The sequence below is a fragment of the Dysidea avara genome, chromosome 6 (genome assembly GCF_963678975.1).
Source record: "Dysidea avara chromosome 6, odDysAvar1.4, whole genome shotgun sequence".
NCBI lineage: Eukaryota > Metazoa > Porifera > Demospongiae > Dictyoceratida > Dysideidae > Dysidea > Dysidea avara.
In genome coordinates this window covers 40,288,263-40,312,193 of record NC_089277.1, presented here as the reverse complement: position 1 = coordinate 40,312,193, position 23,931 = coordinate 40,288,263, and the positions used below count along the sequence as shown (strand labels likewise).

At 40.0% G+C, this 23,931-nt stretch overlaps 3 protein-coding genes across 3 annotated transcripts in view; 1 reads left to right on the top strand and 2 right to left on the bottom strand.

Moving 5' to 3' along the window:
* Positions 1-7,931, top strand: part of LOC136257405 (afadin-like) — a 34,210-nt gene extending 26,279 nt beyond the window's left edge. Inside the window, exons 9-14 of the mRNA XM_066050594.1 lie at positions 2,788-2,843; positions 2,889-2,996; positions 3,048-3,110; positions 3,157-3,230; positions 3,985-4,136; positions 4,862-7,931. Of these exons, the coding sequence (XP_065906666.1) occupies positions 2,788-2,843; positions 2,889-2,996; positions 3,048-3,110; positions 3,157-3,230; positions 3,985-4,136; positions 4,862-7,848 (3,440 nt within the window). The 3' untranslated portion in view covers positions 7,849-7,931. The remainder of the gene's footprint in view (positions 1-2,787; positions 2,844-2,888; positions 2,997-3,047; positions 3,111-3,156; positions 3,231-3,984; positions 4,137-4,861) is intronic.
* Positions 7,932-9,168: 1,237 nt separating this feature from the next.
* LOC136259479 (uncharacterized) lies at positions 9,169-10,206 on the bottom strand. Its single transcript, XM_066052966.1, has one exon. It carries the CDS (start codon positions 10,204-10,206, stop codon positions 9,169-9,171), a length of 1,038 nt encoding a protein of 345 aa, XP_065909038.1.
* A 1,449-nt stretch (positions 10,207-11,655) lies between these two features.
* LOC136257195 (muscle-specific protein 20-like) lies at positions 11,656-22,347 on the bottom strand. Its single transcript, XM_066050267.1, has 5 exons — positions 22,212-22,347; positions 15,658-15,782; positions 14,107-14,278; positions 14,031-14,063; positions 11,656-11,999 (listed from the first exon to the last, which is right to left on the bottom strand). The coding sequence occupies exons 1-5, from the start codon at positions 22,260-22,262 to the stop codon at positions 11,820-11,822; spliced, it is 561 nt and encodes a 186-aa protein (XP_065906339.1). The 5' UTR covers positions 22,263-22,347; the 3' UTR covers positions 11,656-11,819.
* Positions 22,348-23,931: the final 1,584 nt, after the last annotated feature.

Here is a 23,931-nt window from a genome sequence, read left to right as displayed (position 1 = left end):
CCAGGTTATCACCACTAGCTGGTCAGTTCACCAGGTTATCACCACTAGTTGGTCAGGTCACCAGGTTATCACACACTAGCTGGTCAGGTCACCAGGTTATCACACACTAGCTGGTCAGGTCACCAGGTTATCACACACTAGCTGGTCAGGTCACCAGGTTATCACACACTAGCTGGTCAGGTCACCAGGTTATCACACACTAGCTGGTCAGGTCACCAGGTTATCACACACTAGCTGGTCAGGTCACCAGGTTATCACACACTAGCTGGTCAGGTCACCAGGTTATCACACACTAGCTGGTCAGGTCACCAGGTTATCACACACTAGCTGGTCAGTTCACCAGGTTATCACCACTAGCTGGTCAGTTCACCAGGTTATCACCACTAGCTGGTCAGGTCACCAGGTTATCACACACTAGCTGGTCAGGTCACCAGGTTATCACACACTAGCTGGTCAGTTCACCAGGTTATCACCACTAGCTGGTTAGGTCACCAGGTTATCACACACTAGCTGGTCAGGTCACCAGGTTATCACACACTAGCTGGTCAGGTCACCAGGAGGTTAGGATATATTTAGTGAGGGTGTTTAGTGAACACACCTCTGTTACTACAATAGTTTGATAAGTGGATTGTTCATAAACCCATTGATTTATACTAGAGTAAAAGTAGTGCCAAAGTAGGGATTTTCCCACATTGCTACAATGCCAAGTAGCTAGGGATTTTCCCTCATAACTACCATCATTCGCTTGGCCTCTAGCCTTGCAACTGAAGGCAGGCAGGCTGGCTGGCAGGCAGACGAAAATTCGGGTTATGATAATTTTAAAAAAATTCAATATCCAGACACCTGTAAGTGTTTTCGCAATTTTAATGCTGTAATTGATGCTAAGACTATTCCATATAAGGTGATTTTTGCTAATTGTTTCCATGATAGTTTTTAGGGACTGCTTTGTTTTTTAGCAGTACATGTCACTTGAGGGGGAACCCTACTACACAGTACAACTGTACTGTTTGATACTTGGTTCTGTTCTGTTACTCCAATTAGAGCACACCTGTTGTGAAGTACTCTTATAAAACAGTCACTATGATGGGTTAACTGGGATAGAGTTTGCTGCTTGTGTCAGTAATGTCATTCTTCAAACTTGCAGCATTTACAATCTAGCCTCTAAGGCCATTTACAATTTATTTCACGTGTCACAGATCTGTTGGGTCACATTGCCAAACTAGATAATATTAAAATCACATGATCCATTAAAACCACATGATCCATTAAAAGATGGTTGTACATACTACTACTGGTAGGGATGGGTGGTACTGCCATATTGTCAAGAGCCATTATCACAATTGTCACGATTATTGTCCACTTAACCACTGTAATAAAAAACACTAATCAATTTCGATTACCACTAGTTGACTAAAATCAGATGATGTTGATTATTGCCAACAAAATAATCACGATTATCACAATAACCGAATAATTGCCCATCCCTAACTAGTAGTCGTAGTAACAAAAGCTAAGCCCCTACACTTGCAAAACCAATAGAGCCATTATATATTGTCATGAAACAGTGCAGTACTAACACTGTAACAATTGAGATTACAGTACACCACTACAGAGTTAGCCAAGATAGGTGAACTTAATGAACTAAATTTATTTGTATACAGACCAGCTCCATTCAATACACTGAACATGATATACAGTAAAGGTGGACTGATGCCGATGCCGATACCAGTGGTATCGGATCGGTATCGGTAATACGAGGTACAGATACCACCAGTAGACACTCACCACTTTTATTAAACCATCTCTAGCTAAGTTTCCAGTAGCAAATAACTTAGTTGAGCTAACAAAGTAATGAAAACAAAGCCTTTGTTACCTTTTTCCAGTACAGTAAATTGCAAGACAGTTGTCTGTTACAATTCTTTTCGCTGGTGATATCACATGAAAAACAGCCAATCAGAATTTGAAAAAGTCTGGCCGCCTATCATTGGTTGGTTTTCACATGAGTCCCATTCAGAATTTTTGTATGACTGACAACTGACATGCAAATCACTGTATTGCTACAATTGCTCTGTGTGTATTCTAATATATTAGAGCACACGAATCCTTTGTAATTAAATGACAGTGCAGTTGTTTCTCAAAGAATAAGTTTATGACTACTTGGTTTGCTTTTTCATGAGAAGGTTTGGTTGCAAGGTTGTAAAAAACATTGAAGAATTATCGGCCGCCCACGCAATTAATACCTAATCAATAAACTTACAAGAAAACTACCTCAGATCAAGAAATTAATAATCCACAATGATGTTTATCATGTTTAGACAATGAATATTTTGAAACTTGATTGAACTGAGATCAATCAAACTGAACAATTACCGTGATATTTTAATAGCTAGCTATGTATCACAACAGTAAAATTTCTATAAAAAACTTGTCTAGGCTTCAATGCTTAGTATTGGTTTCAGAATCGGTATCGGCAGATAATTTCAATACAAATACTAGTATTGGTAAAAAGTGGTATCAGTCCATCTCTAATATACAGCTGCTCTAATAAAAGCACAGTAGTAACAAAATACTTTAATTAACAGTCTCTTGGCTATCTCTGTACACATTGTAGGTTTCCTAGGATGATCAATTGGTATGGTCTAACTTTCTATAACAGAGACTTGGGGTGAAGATGAGGTAAAAATGTATGGGATCTTAATGGAGGTTTTGTGTCCTTTAATTTGAAGAGTTTGTTAAGAGAAGTGATCAATCCTTGTGTCTAGTTAATATGGTCTGGTTGGTTGCTAGGTGTATCTACCATGGATACCAGTGGGCGTGTCTATCACAGGAGCAACACTAATGAGGTATGGTGACACTTGATTGGCTATTATTCTAACCAATCACTGTAGAGTGATCACAAGATGCAGCAGGATGCGATGGATATGCCAAAGATCATGTGCATCACAGTTACTAAGGTGAACCAGTCGTCGCTAGGAATCAGTATTGGTGGAGGAAAGGTAACTGGTGGGCATTAATCAGGGTGATTTATTATATTCCTGTTTACACAGAGTTCCCATGGCAACCTGGGTATCTTTGTGTGGTCGATAGCAGAAGGTGGAGCTATACATAGGGTAGGCATTAATTATAGTAGTGCTATTAATAGCTACATCATATTAGGATGGTAGACTAGAGGTTGGTGACCAGTTACTAAGAGTGGATGATCATAGCTTAGTGGACTGTAGCCAGGATGAGTGAGTTTGTCTGTCGGTGTGTATGTGTCTCCTCATATCCTGTAGTGTGTAGTTATGTTCATTTATCTGTATGTCTTCCAGTGTTGGGGGTAACACATTACTTATGTAACGTGTTATGCAATAATTATTACTTTTGTGGTGACCAAGTAATATAACGAAATATGCTATAAAAACTGGTAACATAACTCAAGTTACTTTACTTACAAATGTAACAGTAATGAAGTAAGTCTAATACTTTATTACTACAAGTAATGAAGTTACTAATCTCGTTAGTAATCCACTGAGTAACGCCTAGCCACAACGAAGAAACTATAATGAATGGAGCTTATTCACCAGCTTCTTGCAATTATATCCAAGATTTGCACATTGTCCAACAACACAATCCTGTCAAGTGATAAGGTGGTAGTTTCACACATGACAGCTTAAGGCTGTGGACACAAAGTAATATAATATGTAATATTATTATAGTTACTTTATTTTATGGGTAATATGTAAATAGTTCAATTGTAAATAATATAAAATATGCAACGAGTTACTTTTAAAAAGTAATTGCCCCAATACTGATGTATTTATGGTCTGTCTGTCTGTCTGTCTGCATGTCCCTGTGTGTCCATGTGTGCAGTATATACATTAGTACCTTTGTGTTCATTTCTTAGTGCCACTTGCATACATGTCATCCTGTCCTGTGTGTTGTCTGTTGGTATTTTCTCTTGTTATACACCATACTCGCACTGTGTTGCTATGGTTACTGCAGGGCGGCAAAACTACTTCAGAAGACAGGCACCACATTCACACTGACAGTTGCTAAACATGCAGCTGACTTCTATGGGATATCTTATAATACTCCGTCGACCAAAGTGTCCACACTGGATCGTCAAGGTGATAGTAACCATGGTGACCGGCAAGGTATGTTTCCAATACGCCACACACTGATTTATTAGCAACAATAACTGTAAGTGTGTAGAATAATGTAAACCTCTCTTAACAAACTCCCTGAAATAAGGATACCTCCATAATAAGGACTCTCAACAGCCTCAGCCTCTTTATTGTAGTAAAAATGGACCAGAATTTCTCAGACATGTCCATTGTGTTGTCTTTACTAGGTGAGTTGACCTCTAGCTATTTAATCATTTCACGTTAACCCTGTCATGAGGGTTTGGCTGGCCACATTAATATTGTAGGGTGTTGTGTAATATTAGGGAGGCCATATGAATGATTCCTTACAGTGAAGCAATACACTTGGTCAGACATGAAAGCTGTAGTGTATGTTTTGTATTGTCACAATTGATGTGCTGTAGTGTATGTTTTGTATTGTCACAATTGATGTGCTGAAGGTTGAAGGTCACAGAAAGGGTTTCTGATGCCCTCTCTAAAAAACATAGACAGGTTTCTTTCTGGGTCATCTTTTAAAACTGTTGTGCTACATTCGACATTGCAGTACATGTGAGTATTTGGTAAACCCATGGCAGTATAAAGCTTGTAAGGCCAACAAATGTTTCATCATTAGCTCTAGTCCTTGTGACCATCACTGCATAACGATTGTACAATTCAAACATATGATTTGTCTTATAGTACAAGTCACTATATGCCCTCAGGCAGTATTTAACTTGATGTCTTGCATGTCCTTATAGCTGCCAAGAGCTCATTTGCCCTCAAGCAAGAACGTCGACGTCGTCGTGAGGAGCAGATGAGGCAACACCAGGGAGGTGGAGGAGGAAGCAACAGTAGTGCCGGAGGGGGTAGCAGGAAGAAGAGCAGCACTACAGTACTGAGTATTCAGAAAGTGTCTAGTCTTGATGAGTCATCTCCTGTTAATAATCCTCAACTAACTCGATGGCTGATGGAACAAAAGAGGTTACAAGCTGAACGATTATCCCATCATTCCTCATCCCGACCTACTAAACTGAATGCTAATAATAGTGACCGGGAATCCCCTCTATGTTACCATGACGACAGTGAAGGCTCATCGGTTAGCAACAGTTACCATAGTAGCAGGTTGGGGTGTGTGAGGGTGCCATCTGATAGAGACACACCCCCAGAACTGTTACGACAAAATAGTGGCAGCAGTCGACACAGCTCATGGAAACAACACAATAACAAGATGCTTGAGGGCAAATATGACAACAACCATGATGAGGTAACTGAAAATGGTTTACATCGCTCCAGTCCTAAATACCTTCAAGAACCATCTCAGGATCTGCCTGATCATCAAGTTAACCTCAGCATGGATGTACAGCCATCGCAGCTAACTAACAACTCACTGCCTTCATCTGCTGCTGTGTTAGAGGAGTCTCTGGGGGGCTCTAATAAGAGTATCCACAAACATAGAACGGGTTCTGGTAAACTGAAGGAGCCATCATCACCCAGTAAACTTGATGACTTCATGAAGAAGGATTACTTCACTAAGGAAGCTATGTTACAATTTGACCCCAAGAGGGACACCATCCCAGTACAGATCAACATGACAGCTGATCTACAAATGGCTCTTACCATGCAGCTACAACAACAACCTAACAAGCCAGTGGGGGCAAATAGCCAGTCAGACTCTGATACAGTGATTGATGGGGAAGCAAGCCAACAGGATGATGGCAGACAGCAAAGTCTGCACCTGTTGATTACTGAACTACAGGAGAAGAGATTGCAACTAGACAAGTTGGAGCAACAGAAAGCTAATGAGGAATATCGACTGAAGGTAGAGGAACAACGTTACACCGAGCAAGAGATGAGGGATGAACAGAGAGCCCTACAAACTGGAGGAGAACAAATGTCAGTTGAGATCAGCAGGAAGAGGAGAAGAAGAGAACTCCAACGCAAGAGGAACGATGCTAATGAACGTATGCAGCTATTAGAGTTTGATAAACACAGGGTGAAAACTAGGATACTAGTGCTGGAGAAACAGGTTGAGGAAATGAGGAACATGATTGAACAGGATCAACAGGTTTCCACACATCCTCGCCACCAGAGAATGGGGTCACATGATCACAGGTTTGGAGGATCGCATGAGCACCACAGAATGGGTTCATATGATCAAAAAATGGGATCACATGATCCAAGAATGGCATCACATGATCAGAGAATGACACCACATGATCCGAGGATGGCACCACATGATCCAAGAGTGGGATCACATGATCAGAGAATGGGATCACCTAGAGTGGGGTCACATGAGCACCACAGAATGGGATCACATGATGCTAGGATAGGGTCACATGATCAGCCGTTAAGAGGCCACAACTCCAGGCCATCATCAGCACAAACTCCTAATAAGGAAATGCTACCACCTGCTAGTCCGAGATATCGCCATGGTCCTGCGTTTGTCATGACAACCAGTCCTAAGATGATGAGGAATTCCCCTGTTATGATGCCTGTTACTGTTGAGTCTCCCGTGGTCACACGTCACATTACAATGACCAGTCCAGTGATCCATCAACAGGTTGGGGGGAGGGGCACACTACGAGCAACAATGGCCAGTCCTAACAACTTGTCTCGTAAAAAGAGCCGCAGTAGGGACCTTGAGGAGATCACGTCACTTAGCAACAAAAGTGTTGTTGAGACCCCACCACCTTATCAACCAGTATCCATGGTAACTAGGGATCGTATGGAGGAAGCTCGTCACAAGAGACAAGACCCATCCCCACCCCCTGCTACGACGGTAACTAGGAAAGACAGTATGCGTAGTAAACCAAAGAGTTTGTTCATGAGTACCACAACACTAAATGATCAACCTCAGCAGTCACAACGTAGTTTTGTTGGTAAGAGTAAGCCAACGTCTTATCGTAATAGTCGACCTCACAACTCTACCTGGACTGATGATAGAAACTCTTTAGCTACTCTTGAGAGAACTATGAAGCCTTCATCATTGTCTAGTAGTGCTACTCCCACCACACCCACCTCGTTACGCAATCTTGTAGACACCTCAAGTGGTAGTGGAGGACACTCCAATCCTCATTCCCATTCCACTAGAATGGAGCACAAACCAATTAAACATTCCGAATTAGCCACAGAAAGACCCATGTTACTACGGCAGTGGGCTGGCACCAGACATCACTATGGCAACCAGTCAACAAGAACTACAGATGCTAACCTGATGGGTAACCATGACTATGGTCAAGAAGAAGAGGGTAGTTCGGATGAGACATGTCCACGTCGTGACCTAGTGGAGTCTCCTGGTGATATAGCTCCTGATGTAATCCAGAGTACCTTCACATCAACTAGCTATAGTACTTGTAGTCCTGAAGGTGGTGGGACCAGTGGAAGCCCATCACCTGAACTGTTAACACATAACCTGTACTCCCCAGGGGCTCCCCCCATTACCTCATTAACTCTGTCATGTTCACAACAATACTCGCCGCCTTGCTCACCTCCTTTTCAACATCAGAATAAACCAATGGATTATCAGTTGCCATGGGAACAAGTGCAACACCAGCAACCAAAGTCACACAAGTCAATGTCACCACGGCAACAGGTACCACAGCAACATGATTTGTCATGGGGCCACCAGGCGCACCCCACTAGACTGGTTACCAAGGATACTGCTCATCACTCCGTTGCTAGGATACAGTCACCATCTAGCAGACACACACCCTTACACATGGCATACCCAGGCACCGACCTCTAAACTGTTTATATTATTTGTACACATCATCTTAGTGTAATAACTAATAATGGTTTATAGTGTTTTTTATCATAATAATGATCACATCTAGGCAAGTGTGGAGTACTATCAGACACCTGATCTCTCAAATTCTGTATACCCACATGATCTTAATGTGAACAAACCATGGTCTAATAATGAGAACCTTTGATCATTACAAGTTTGTAATTCAATTAGCTTCCAGGATCTTGTGTCGTTAAACCCTGTTCATTTTAATTAGCCTCATATGTCACACTTTACAGGTACCAAGAACACGAGCTGTGTAACTACCTGTCAATGGCAGAGTTATGAGGGTTCCAGAAATCAGTCATGCAAGTAGCTATAATTTATTCAGATAATAGTACAACAGTTAATAATTATAAACTGCCATAATAAAAAAATATATTATTGCAAGTATGCAGCATTGTATACTTGTTTGCTGTAAAAGTTACCTAGGGGGATAGACCAAAATGGAATTTAAATTTAGATTGGTCTCATTCCTTTACTCTGGCCTGCTCCATTTCCTGATACTGTGCAAGCAATTTGCAAGTATCCTGTTATGCTGAGTGTCAGATTCAGACTATAATACAATTATTTCAAAATTGCATATTCCTAGATTTAGCATGCTATGAGTGTGTATACAACATGAAGTTTAAAAACCACAACCCAAAAAGCTGGAGCCACCCATGAACATGTTATCAAAAGTATCGTAATATATAAATAATTACACACACAATCATAATGCAAATATCTCCCTTGTAGTATGAAAACCATCTGGCACATGGTCACAAACTACTTGTCATAATATTTATTCAGTTTTGAAAAGAAAGTCTGCATTCTATAAAACTGCTATTATTACAATACAAACTAGACATATTAAAAATTTAAAATAAGAAATAGGAATTGCTGAAAAAAGCCACGAAACAAGAAGGGATCACTGGGGTGGTAATGTAAACCTTTGAATGTTTCCAAATTTTGTCTGGACCATTTTTACTGCTATATCACCATTTGTCTGAGTTCAGTGTTTGATAATAAGCCATCTGAGTGTTGTTTTGTGCTCGAGTCTGCTTTCTAAGGTTGGTTTTAGGTGACTGCTCTATTAGGATTTTCAAAAATTCCACTGTGATCCCTATTATGAACCCACTATCATGGTTCATGATAATTAGTAGTTTATTAGGTGTTGAAATTATAAAGTGCCGTAACTAACAATCTTTCATTGATTCTATGCCAGGGCCACAATGACATGTGTCATCATGTCCAGGGCCATAATGACGTGTGTCATCATGTTGTGAGTTTTGTACAGGTTTACTGAACTACCATGTTTGTAATAGCATGATCATGACATGTGATTGTCATGTTTGTGATAGCATGATCGTGACATGTGATTGTCATGTTTGTGATAGCATGATCGTGACATGTGATTGTCATGTTTGTGATAGCATGATCGTGACATGTGATTGTCATGTTTGTGATAGCATGATCGTGACATGTGATTGTCATGTTTGTGATAGCATGATCGTGACATGTGATTGTCATGTTTGTGATAGCATGATCGTGACATGTGATTGTCATGTTTGTGATAGCATGATCGTGACATGTGATTGTCATGTTTGTGATAGCATGATCGTGACATGTGATTGTCATGTTTGTGATAGCATGATCGTGACATGTGATTGTCATGTTTGTGATAGCATGATCGTGACATGTGATTGTCATGTTTGTGATAGCATGATCGTGACATGTGATTGTCATGTTTGTGATAGCATGATCGTGACATGTGATTGTCATGTTTGTGATAGCATGATCGTGACATGTGATTGTCATGTTTGTGATAGCATGATCGTGACATGTGATTGTCATGTTTGTGATAGCATGATCGTGACATGTGATTGTCATGTTTGTGATAGCATGATCGTGACATGTGATTGTCATGTTTGTGATAGCATGATCGTGACATGTGATTGTCATGTTTGTGATAGCATGATCGTGACATGTGATTGTCATGTTTGTGATAGCATGATCGTGACATGTGATTGTCATGTTTGTGATAGCATGATCGTGACATGTGATTGTCATGTTTGTGATAGCATGATCGTGACATGTGATTGTCATGTTTGTGATAGCATGATCGTGACATGTGATTGTCATGTTTGTGATAGCATGATCGTGACATGTGATTGTCATGTTTGTGATAGCATGATCGTGACATGTGATTGTCATGTTTGTGATAGCATGATCGTGACATGTGATTGTCATGTTTGTGATAGCATGATCGTGACATGTGATTGTCATGTTTGTAATAGCATGATCATGACATGTGATTGTCAACAGTCTTCTACTCATAGTAATATTTAATCCCATAATTGTTGTCATACAAAGCTTCATGATAGTAGGCAACTAACACAAAGTAATCTTGTCTTGTGTGGACACTACCGAGTGGCAGCGACTAGATACTCTAATATAACAGTCACAATGCAGACATCTATCCACCATTGGCCATGGTACATTTAATGATAATAGCAATTGCTAAGGATAGAGGTATATATGCCATGTATGTGGAGGAAGTGTTCACAGTGCAGCACTCACCCCTCTCTACACCATGCAGCTATCAATCATTTCTTATTAATTCAGAGCCTGCAGCTGATAATTACACAGTGCCCAGGGGAACAACATACACAGATATGTCCCATTCAATATAATTTCATCCAAAATAACATACAATACGTTACAATTATTTTATGTATATTAACTTTACCAGTTAGACACTGGAGTTGTGCCCCATGCTTTGCATATCATGCAGACTCATTGCCAGTTGGTAATGAATAATGAACTTTCTTTTGCCCCCAGACCCAGGGGCAGAGGTTGCTGAGCTAGGAGCATCTATTGTGGTGGCTAAAAATGTGGCAACTAGTTAATGCAACTTAGTAATGCAGTGTGAGAAGCACAATCAACATGAGGAGCATGCTTTATCTGGGGGGGGGGGGGGGGGGCAAAGCCCTCACAAGAAAATTTTGCAAATTTAGCTTTCTGAGATTGAATTTGGCAATAATAACAGACTGAACTGGCGAGTCACTTTACTAAAGTAAAGTCATTATTATTTAGCAGTGGTAACTAGCTTTCACAGCATAGGTAATTGAAGTGCAGGTGTAGGAGTTGGCCTTTGTTTAATGATGGATGTTGTGACTGTTCTATAAGAGTATTTAGCATTGATCCCTTCTTGTTGATTCCTAGAAGAGATTAGCTCTCCACTTCTCTGTTTACATTTCTCATGTATGCTTTAGATACAACTACTGTAGCTTCTACTATCTTTCTAGCTGACATATATTATGTACTAAAATTTTGGAAGGAGTGCTTCAGCCTCCCATGCACCCCCACCAAATCTGCCCTTGAGACCCCTCAAGTTTATTTGTTGAGTGACTTCCACTAATGAGAATATCCCTTGCAGCTGCTACCTAGACCTGAAACCCCCTCTGAAAACTTCTAGGTCTGCCACTGTATACATTTAAACACCAAGGTCACTGAAGTAGTCATATTACTTGGTCCTTTTGCTACGTATTCAGCTGGATCCTCAAAAACATTAATAGCTTATGGATAATTTGTAGTGACCAACTAAAAGTATTTCAAAATCTTTTTGTTCAAAAACCTGCCACAATATTTACTAAATTTTCACCATACATTGAAAGCTGCAAAAGTGTAGTCAACCCTCTTCTGAACTTGTAATGCAGCTGAACCACACGTGTCTGTTGTTGACACCTTTAATTATCTGGTTGGCTGAAATGTTAATTCTCTAAATCCACATTTTCATTTTAGTTGTTTTTCAGGTAAACTTGTGCATACTATAACACCATGTTCCATTCAAACATGATAATATATTATCTGATGTTTATACTCCAAACTGGATATGATGTCACTATATGACATCACTACTATGTACATATATATACACAATTGTTGTGTCACTGGATTTGTCTGGTTGTACCAAAACTCATTCCAGACTGAGAGGCACCTTGATTAGAACCCATCTGTAGTCCTATAACTGCTTGACTAGCTTGTAGTGCTGCTTGATCAAAATCTCGTTTATTTTCAGTGGATTCTTTAGGTCCTAGTGTTGGTCCATCAAACCCCTTCTTCTGTGCCTGCAGTTAATGCATTACAACAACATGTGATACAGTGGAATTAGTAATGAGTTATAGGTGGCTAGCCTATGATCTAGCACACTTCAGCAATCTACTGAGAACTGCTAGAAATTACTGCTATTAAATAAGTTGTGCAACACACACACACACACACACACTACAAGTGCACATACATACATGTACATATGTACTAAATGATCCAACACACACACACGCACACGCACACACACACACACGCACACTGCACACACACTGCACACATGCACGCACACGCACACTGCGCACGCACAGCACACACATGCACGCACTACACACACACATGCTACACACACACACACACTGCACACACGCACACCAGCGTTGGGGCCAGGTCACTGCTGCTGACCTGGATGACCCACTGACCCGGATGGCAATCCAGGTCAGACCCGGATGTGACCCGGATTGACCCAGATTAATATAAAGCCGAGGTGTGTGATGAGGGCTAGGTTTTGGGTAGTCTCGAGCGAGCGAGACTATGTTTTGAGCGTTCGATTCGTGTTGAGTAAACGAGTAGATATGTGATAATTAAGCCAGTAAGTTTATAGGCTGTTGCTATTGTTCCGGCAGTCACATGAATAAAAATAAAACTTAGACATAAAAAGGTCCTCAAACGAAAAAATAAGAAAAACACAAAATTCCTTGAGCGGGAATCGAACCCGGGACCTCTAGCGCTTGAGCCCAGAGTCCTACCCATTGTGCTACGTGGCTCCCAGCTACACAACTCCCTTAGTTTCTACCTTATATGTCTCCGAGTGGAGTAACTTCTACATAATATTATATTGAAGGTGAAGAAGAAACTAAAGCTGAACCCGACCCTAACCCTACACTACTTTTCGCGTCCCCTAAAGTTGAATGCTCGGGGCAACCTACTAGACGCGTTCCCTAAAGTTGAATGCTCGGGGCAACCTACTAGACGTGTGCCCTAAAGTCGAATACTCGGGGCAACCTACTAGACGTGTGCCCTAAAGTCGAATACTCGGGGCATAGCGTGCTTGATAGTGAGAAATCTAGTGGACTGCCGGAACAATAGCATTGACAAAATATTTCCGGCTGCCGGAACAATAGCAACTTCGAAGTTGATAATTTAAAATCGGTCAGTGGGTTTTGGTTCCACGTAGCTACTGTGAGTTTACAGACAGCAATGGGTGTGGCTTCGTGCATACACAGTATTACAATTCCCGATATATTGAAGTGGGTGTGGCTCACAAAAGTACTTATCCTGCTGCAAGACTTAACTGCATACAACTCTTACAATAATCGATTAGTGGGCGTGGCTCCACGTAAGTTTGCAGACAGCCAACGGACACAGTTTCGTGCTACAGACTGCACTTACTAATAAATGGGCGTATGTTTGTAACGAGATAAGTGGGCGTGGCTCACGAAAGAGCTACGCGACTAGCGTTTATAAGTTTCTACGTCGTCAAACGAACAATTTCGTTTCTCACGTGATCCAATCCGGGTCAGACCCGGATAATTTGTAAACCGGGTCGGACCCGGATAATTTGTAAACCGGGTCGGACCCGGATGATCCGGAGAAAATGTGACCCGGATGACCCGACCCGGTTTCAACGCTGACACACACACACACATACACTACACACACACACACTACACCAGGGCTGTCAAGTTGAGTTAGTGACATTGAGTGAGATTTACCAAGCTACCATACTACTTTCAAAAAACAGTAAATTACCATCTGAGACCAAAAAAAAAAAAAGTCTTAGAAAAATTTCGGACAAAGTCAAATTCGGCTACAACACCAATTTAAGCTGTCAACTGCTTATAAAGTACCTCATTAATGCTCAAAAAGCTTAATAACCCTCAGTAAATACGTGCATAGTGTCATGTGAACGGCTAGTGAGGAGACTCTCACGCAGTCACCATCGTTTACGTGTGAGCGTGTGAAAAGACCCGAATGCGTGTGTCACATGCCTAATGCGTGAGACTTGACAGGTCTGACTACACTACACACACACACACATTCACACCTACCTGACGTCCAAGGGCAATAATTCCCATAGTGACCTGTGAATGGTACTAATTACTGGTTATTGCTATGGAAACTAACCCTAGGGATGTTCTGGCACTCATACAAGTCAACAGTTTGAAAAGTATCAACTTCATTAACACCATATGCACAGCAACCCTTTAGGAAATTGCTGATATTTTCCATCTTCTTGAATGCCATTGGACTGGTGTTTATTGTCTTCACTGAACCAGGCTGCAGTGAATTAATCAGCCTGTGTGATAAACATGTACCATTAAAGTTTGCAACAACCCTATGTCATTTCGTAAAGCTGGAAGGTGTAATTCTCAATAGAACATTGTGATCTATTTACAAAAATGTGCATGACATATTTTACATCATAAACTGTTGTCTTGGCTACTATTTTATATATGATGGGCAGTTTCTGTGGAACCCTGTGAATCCACAGTCAACTTCACAACAATATTATGTTGCCTTGATGCCACTTTGGTATTGCTAAAACATCTCATATGAATGTCACTAAACAGTATCAGTTTTCTGGGACTGTAAGTGGATGTTGCATTCATTTTCCCAATTTCTATAAGTTACCCACCCTTCTACCACCCATGCCCAGACCCACCCACTGCATTGGGTAAGGTATGGTGACAATGCTGAACGTTTTGGGCCCTATGCCATTTCAATCAGGTGCTCTAATTCAGCTATATCACAACTCGATAGGCTAGGACAACAAAGATGGCCGACTGAAACCATGGATACACAATACTCAGAGGGCCAAAAAATGTAGTGTAAGTCACCAGACCCTACCTAATGCAGTGGGTGGGGTCTGGGCACAAGACTAGTACACACATAGCTGCTGCTAAAAGTGCTCATTTTGTTGATAGTGTAGATCAGTGTTGAAACCGGGTTGGGTCATCTGGGTCATCCGGGTCAGCAGTAGTGACCCGGTTTCAGCGCTGGTGTAGATGTATTGTATCAATGCATAGAAGCAGCTAATGTATAGCTGCAATGGTGGATTTCCATGGGCACAAGAAGAGCCACATGCAAGCTACATATTGAGTTGTTACAGAAAGCTGTTCACCATATACTAGCTAAATGTGTTCTCTTGTGAGCTGGCAGTAATGTCAACAGGGAAACCTTGTAATCCAATACTCATTGGTGCTAAAAATTGTGTCAGTTTAGTAAGATAGTAACACATAAAAATCCTATTGTGGTACAAAATAAAACATCATCAGATTATAGTGATATAGAAGTGTTGAATTTATCTGCTATCTACTGACTGTTCTATTAGAGTAAATATTATCATAATTAGTGGGTACCTAAAAGATATCGATTCACAGATCTATGTATGTCTTGGTGAGTTGGCTATCACTTGTTCTAAGAATATAACTGGAATTGTGGAGGAACACTAGTGATTAGTTACAAGAGAGGGGAGACTCACTAACACCAGTGATCAGTTACAAGAGAGGGGAGACTGAATAACACCAGTGATCAGTTACAAGAGAGGGGAGACTCACTGACACCAGTGATCAGTTACAAGAGAGGGGAGACTCACTAACACCAGTGATCAGTTACAAGAGAGAGAGGGGAGACTCACTAACACTAGCGATCAGTTAAAAGAAAGAGAAGACTTACTTGCACAAGTACACACCATCTTTCAGTGCCTCTTCATAGGTACCATCTGGATATGGTTCCCCAGTAACAGCTTGCATCCATTCTATAGCTTGTGCTTCTAATTCTGGATCTCTCTTGGTTTTTTTCTGAAACAAATCATGTAGAATAATAACCCAATGGTACACAATACCGTACAAGTACTGTACACGCACATGCACACACACACACACACACACACACACACACACTACACACACACACTACACACTACACACACACATATACACACACAAACACACGCATACAAACATACATACAAACATGCACACACACACACACACACACACACACACACACACACACACACACACACACACACACACACACACACACACACACACACACACACACTACACACACACTACACACTACACACACACATATACACACACAAACACACGCATACAAACATACATACAAACATGCACACACACACACACACACACACACACACACACACACACACACACTACACACTACACACTACACACACACACATATACATACACAAAAACACAAAAACACACACATACAAACATACACACACACACACACACACACACACACTACACACTACACACTACACACACACACACACACACACTACACACTACACACTACACACACACACATATACATACACACAAACACACACATACAAACATACATACATACATGCACACACACACACACACACACACACACACACACACTACACACTACACACACACATATACACACACACAAACACACACATACAAACATACACGCACACACACACACACACACATACAAACATACACGCACACACACACACACACACACACACACACACACACACACACACACACACACACACACACACACACACACACACACACACACACACACACACGCATACACACACTACACACACACGCACACACACACACACTACTCATACACACACTACACCAGAGACAATTATAATTTTTTTCAAATCTCAGTGAAAATGTCAGGCAACCTAAAGCATTACCTGACATTGGTATGATACTGTTTTACACAATTCGTTGGAAATCCTTACGTTAGATTGATAGAATAGAGTGACTCAACCTATAATAATACAATCATTGTTGTCTAATTGATTGACAATGCTTCACTATAAAACTCTCTAACTTCCTTCTATTTTGATCTGACATTTTGTCAGGCAGGTTCCATTATGGTCAGCCATGCATGATATTTGCCTGACAAATGGCCTATGTCAGGCAGTAATAATTGACTCTGCACTACACACACACGCACACACACATACACACACTACACACACACGCACACACACACACTACTCATACACACACTACACACACACGCACACACACGTACACACACTACACACACACACATATATACACACACACAAGCACACACATACAAATATGGCCACACAAACACACACACATACAAACATGGCTACACAAACACACACACATACAAACATGGCTACTCACTGCTACACACACAGTACACAGACATGCATAATGACCAAACACACGTAATATCAAAATATTCAGGGAATGGTAAAGTTGACTAGTGTCAGATCATGTGTACTCAACTGGATAATCACATCATGTAGTGTGTAGACTATAAGATGATGTGGTCATTAACTACTACTAGTGACACATGTGGTAGAGGCTCCATTGGGTCCCATTGAAGAACAGACCATATATGGTAGTGTGTTAGACCAATCAGTAGCTACATATACTGTATAACATCAATAACACATCATAGCTAAGTTGAAGTAGGTATACGGCAATAGCTTGATATGCTTGACTTCATATAATCCCAAATAGCATACAATCACTGCATGATCTGAGCCATTTGGTAATTATATTTCAGAAGGTTCAATCTTGCATGTCAATGGTGTTAGGATTGAGTTACAGCTGAGGTGCAATAGTTCAGTCCTATACGTATGCAATAATGATACTGGTTTCATTCGTTCGGCTTTGCATATTATAATAGTGTAAGGATGCTGTACTGCAGTTACCATCAAGACCCATACAACTTCAGCTGCACAGGTTCTGTTAGCTAGTGGATCATTTGATAGTTTAATAAAGCACTCACATTCACCATCACGCCATAAGGTGATCTAAGGTAGTCATCAGGTGGGGTACACCTCCTAGATACATGGCAGTCTGTCTGATAACCATCAACAATAAACCACACTGATCTTCTTCTTCAACACGATGGTGGCTGTATCATAGTATGGAGACTACCGTGACCATATTTAGTGTGTTTCTAGGGGTCACACCCACACAACAGGTTTGGTTTTACAAGTTGTGCATGATTTATCACTATAACAAACTATATGGAATTGAGAAATAGTAACATCAATACCTGTAAATGTACAGCTGATTGATGGATACTCTCATTCGGTGCTAAAACATGGGGAGGCCACTTTATATTAAGCCATGTTTATAACAGGGAGTGACACCAAAACTTTGTACTATCAAATAAGAATACAGTGGTGGTTTGATCAATATGTTATTGGACCACCTGCAACATAGCATAAATAATATTGTGTTAGGAAAGAACTATGTACAAGCTACAAGCTATAAAATATTAATTATGTGCAAGCATTGTTCTTACTATTTTTATGGATACAAATACATGAAAATAGTAAGAAGAAAATATCCTGACTGCCTGGCAGACTCCTGTAAGCGTTCAAGCGTTAATCGGATGGCTGCAGGTTTAAGGCTACCCAGGTCCAGTCATGGATTTTTTCTTCTTTCTCCTACTTTTCAAACATACTTAGTGTAGTTAATATAAACATCTTAGGCCTTTATATACCACTTTGACACCTCAGATCAAAGGAAATCACAGGGTTATATATCACATATTTCCCTGACCACAGGGCAATATCTAGATATTGCCCTATGGTTAGGGCAATATCATGATATAGCCCTGACCACAACTGCCTTTGATGCTGAGGCAGCTACAAAGCATCAGTTCCCTTTGATTATTTATATAGAGCTGCTTAAAGTTTTGCATTGTGGGTTTGAATTAAACATGTTGATTTAGTCAGGGGCATTGTTGTGAAGTAAAGAAATGAGTGAGTCAGCATTGCATAGTTCAGTTACTAAGCATCACTAAATAATCATTTTTGCAATGTGGATTGTTTTTCAACAGAGTACATTTCAACTGTACGAAAAGATGCCTCAAACATTCACAACCTATATGTCTAAGTGTTTATTTTAGCACCTTAGGTAACTTTATTCATCCACAAAGTGATTATTTGGTTTAAAATGGTATCACTACAACCAGTGAAACCCACAATCATTTCTTTTTTGTGCCCACAATTTAAACCCACAATCGATTTTTGCAAACCTCTGTATAAAAGTAATGTGGTGAATGCAGGTTTGTCTTCCTTCACCTATTAGGTGAGCATGCCAGAGTGGTATATATTACTTATACCATGGCCACTCTGGATTTGCCTGATATATATTCCCGCGCCCTTGGGCCTGCGGCCCTCGGGCTTGGGCATATATATCAGGCAAATCCCTCTTGGCCATGGTATAACTATTAAATAAGGCCTTCTGGTATACACAGGCTCTGCCTTTACCAAGTACTTTAATCATAATAATCATGATTGAATAGCACAGATATCAGGACATATTCCACCAATGGTTACTGAAGCCATTTGTAGTATACACATACGTACATCTCCTCAACAAAACCATACTAAAACATGTTCACACAGTTTTGTAATAGTTAGTGTTGAATCACTGGATAAATATCACAATCATCATTACCATATATGGTCACTTATGTCAGTACCAAGCAGGGTCAACAATTTTACAAGCTTGAGAGCAAAGAATGTAAAGATGCAAGCCATGTAGTATTACAGCACAGGCCATTGAGTCTGGTACAACCACCCTTCATGTGTAGCTGCACCTCACTAAGGGGGTCTTGGGACAAGCTTCCCAAGGATATTTAAAATAGCTATCATAGCAAGCCATGTAGTATTACAGCACAGGCCATTGAGTCTGGTACAACCACCCTTCATGTGTAGCTGCACCTCACTAAGGGGGTCTTGGGACAAGCTTCCCAAGGATATTTAAAATAGCTATCATAAATTGAAACTGCAAAGATTAAGATCTGGAAACAATTTAATGGAAATAGTGACTGAAATAAAGAAAGAACTATATAGTAGCTATGAATGGAAGCAAAATTAACTATCGTGTTATTGGACTGTAAAGGAATTTGGTGAAAATATGTTGTAGCTAATTTTAAGGGATAAGAATGTCAACTAACGGCACCATAACCTTAAAGTTAAAAAGAAATCAGAGCCATGAGCAAGGAAACATTTATGTCAATCTATAGATTAAGCTGATAACTTAATTCTTGGATTAAACAACACCCTATATTTACACATTAAATGCCACACTATTTTAACATGATGTTAGAATGTTAAAGGGACCTCTACAAGAGGCCACAAACCAGGGTACTCTACTGATTACACAAACGTACAAATTACTAATAGTGAGGTTATGCAAGATGAAAGTTACATGATAAGTAATTTGCATTGTTAGAATTATTTTAATGTAAGCAAGTACCCAAATTCACATTATACGTAGCTGAAAGATAGTTAGGGATTAAAAGTGAGGTTTAACCTCAATAGAGTAACTCTTTACCAAAAACAAATTTTAATTATTATTTGCTAACTTGTATATAGTTCACAAATTAATGGCTGAGGTGGTATGATTGCATTCTTGACAGGAAATGATTACGTAGCAACTCTTATCAGACTAGTGTGTTGTTGAAGACCCTGGAAGAAATTTGTGAAGAAAAATCGATTGTGTACAAACACTTTTACGTGATGTAAACAAGCAATCATAACTTGCATATCCTTGGGTCTACTACAACAAAACAAAGATTTTCCAACAGAGTGGATTATAACGGTCGGCCATCGGACATTTACCAACCAATTGGGTTTAGTTATTTGGAAGATGTACTCAGGATAAAGTAGGTCAACATAGTCATTTGGTAAGGATGATGGTATATAGGTAAATGACTATTGATAACTATTATCAGGGAGTCTGTATAACTCTTTTTCAAAATCTTATGATAGAGATTTAGTACGTAATTCAAATACGTATCTACCAAGGCACGTAAAATTTCAAAACAGTTTTGGATCCCTCAATGGCACGCTATTCTCACCCACACATTACTCAGTATGAATTGTTTAGCACTACTGTTACAATCAAGGAGTGAATGCTCTTCAAGTTCAATGAATTACTAACAAAGTCATCATTAAAAACTGCCAAAAATTGTATGCGTTGTCAAGCCTAAGATACGTACTTTTAATAGCCTATCTACCTTGTGATTCTACTGTGCTTATAGGCAATGCTAAGATTTAGCTGTGCATGATGCTGCCATTGTATAACTTCAGACATGCTATTCAACTTACCAAAACAATTGCCACAACTTTAACAAAACAATTGTCATTAATTCACTACTACAATCATGCATACAATAAAATCAAATACAGCACAACCAGGGTTAGATGTGCAGTCACGTAACTCAATTCAAAACTACTCCCATGCTGTAGCAACATAGCTACTTCCTCTTCTTCGAACATACTTGCCAGCAATGATCTAATTCTAAAATTTATGCTTCAATTTCACGTCACAAGAATAGATATTCAGCACGTGTGATCCAATGTATGTACAGTCATACCTAACCAGATATTAAGACCCTATTGTGGTCTGGATGATTACCATATACTGTATGTATGGGCCAAGAATAGAACAAGTGATTACCATATATGGGATGTATGTACAGTCATACCTAACCAGATATTAAGACCCTATTGTGGTCTGGATGATTACCATATACTGTATGTATGGGCCAAGAATAGAACAAGTGATTACCATATATGGGATGTATGTACAGTCATACCTAACCAGATATTAAGACCCTATTGTGGTCTGGATAATTAAGTTGACAAGGAGACTTGACTCAGTGTCAAACTTGGTCAGTGTACACATACCATCAGGTGGTACTACACAATGTTATGCTGTACAACTACATGACTATATCACACAACATGCTCAGTCATGTGTTCATGTTGTATGCACACAATTCTAATCTCAATACACTACACTAGTCTGATGTTTGGAATGACACTCATCTTTATATGGGATCGTGCAACATGAAGACTCTTCATTGACTCAACTTGAGAGATCCACTCTCTCTGTGGTTCAATACTACAACATGTGGACCCATGGTAGCTAGCAGGCATACTGGAGGCAGCTACAGGTCATTAGCTACATTCACATCACTTCACTGGCTTGCAGTATTCATACTTAAGTCTACCCAACAGCAGAGACACAAGTGGTCAGGATAACATGTCACTTTTAGCTGCATTTGTAAGATTATAGTTATATACAGATTATGTAGCTAGCTACTCATTGAGTTCCAATATACATGCAGAGATCACTATATTTATTGAACAGAAACACATACAGCAGCCTCACTTTTCTCAACAGTTCAGCACTCATTCCATATCCTTTAGGTCTATTTGCCATCTTGTCACTATCACTCACTATCAACAGATAGTTGTAATGTAATGCACTCCTAGATATTACGTAGCTAGTATATAGCTAATTTCACTGGCTTCTATTATGCCAACATCAAAGATTTTCAACTAATCAACATTCCATACATTCCTTGATACCTTGGTATGACCAATATTTTGCTATCTTTCATTCTTTATGAGTCATTTTAGTGCAAACACTTCAGGTGGTTCCTATCACAAGATGAAATTGACCATGCAGTGCAGGGCAGTTATATAATTGCTCACAATATTTGATGTGCCACAAATACAAATTTATAGGAAGCTGATAATGGCAACTTCCTTACTATAAGAAGAACACCATGTGAGCTACGTTAAACCTCTTAAGAGTGACCATTTCTTTGTAGAGTGACTACACTCAGAAATAATACAAGTAATTCCCTACAAAAACTGTGTGTACTGCTACACATGCACACATGCACACACACACTAACACACTACACACGCACACACACTACACACACACATGCACACGCACACACACTCACACGTGCGCACACACACACACACACACACACACACGCACACACACACACTACTACTACACACACACACGCACACACACACACGCACACACTCACACACACACATGCACACACACACACACCATGTACACACACAAACACACAAACACACACACACACACACACACACACTACTACTACACACACACGCACACACACACACGCACACACACTCACACACACACATGCACACACACACACACACACACACACACACACAAACACACAAACACACACACACACACACACACACAAACACACACACACACAAACAAAATGTACACATACTTTAACCCATATAGTTTTTTCTGTTCAGCCAGAGATGGAAATCATAACTATGCTATGTATGATACACAAGAGAATTTTTTCACTTCTGACAGGTGCTATTTGGCATACTATAAACTACATTTCCATATATGCATTATCATTAGTATTTAAAAAAAAATGAAGTAGGGGTCTATACAATTGCTAAAAAATAGTGAACAAGAGATGAAATGATGGTATTACAGCATAGCTCGGTGGGAAAGTCCCTACTTTGGCATTGAACAAAATTATAGCCAATGTACCAAAGTAGGGACTTTCCCACCAAGCTATGCTGTAATACCATCATTCATCTCTTGTTTCACTACATTTTATTGCATAGATCCCTACTTCATTTTTACAATTTTAGAAAATACTAGTTTGTTTAGTTTTTGTTGTAGCACAGTTAGTTACAGTGTAACTTGTGACTGTTCTATTAGAATATCATACATGATAGTTGTATTAGAGTGACTGTTCTATTAGAGTACCAAGGGTGTGCAGCTATAAGAGGTGAGGTCATCTTGTTTAGCTACTGTTAAATAAATAGCTAGATTGTTAAAAGGTGTGGTCTCTGCACTCTATCACCATTAATCCACCTAGATCTTTATTTGGTGGGTGATGCCGTGAACCTATCCTGATTGGGATACAGAAAATTAATGCCTTATATGGTTTTGTTGGATGAAGAAGACAAGTAGCATAAAAGAAATGACAAGGCACAGAGGACCTATACTCATTGGAACTCCAAAAGGCATATCCCACTGGTGAGTTTATTATTGTGGCATAAAATGGTGGCCATAC

Bases quoted from the DNA above. Each gene is read 5' to 3' on its own strand.
- LOC136257195 (XM_066050267.1), bottom strand. From the start codon at position 22,262: ATGGCAAATAGACCTAAAGGATATGGAATGAGTGCTGAACTGTTGAGA. The intron at 14,279-15,657 runs GTAAGTCTTCTC...TTTATCACACAG, and splicing joins GATGGTGTGTACTTGTGCAA to GCTGATTAATTCACTGCAGC. The intron at 12,000-14,030 runs GTAGGTGTGAAT...CATTAACTGCAG, and splicing joins TTATTGCCCTTGGACGTCAG to GCACAGAAGAAGGGGTTTGA.
- LOC136259479 (XM_066052966.1), bottom strand. From the start codon at position 10,206: ATGAGTAGAAGACTGTTGACAATCACATGTCATGATCATGCTATTACA.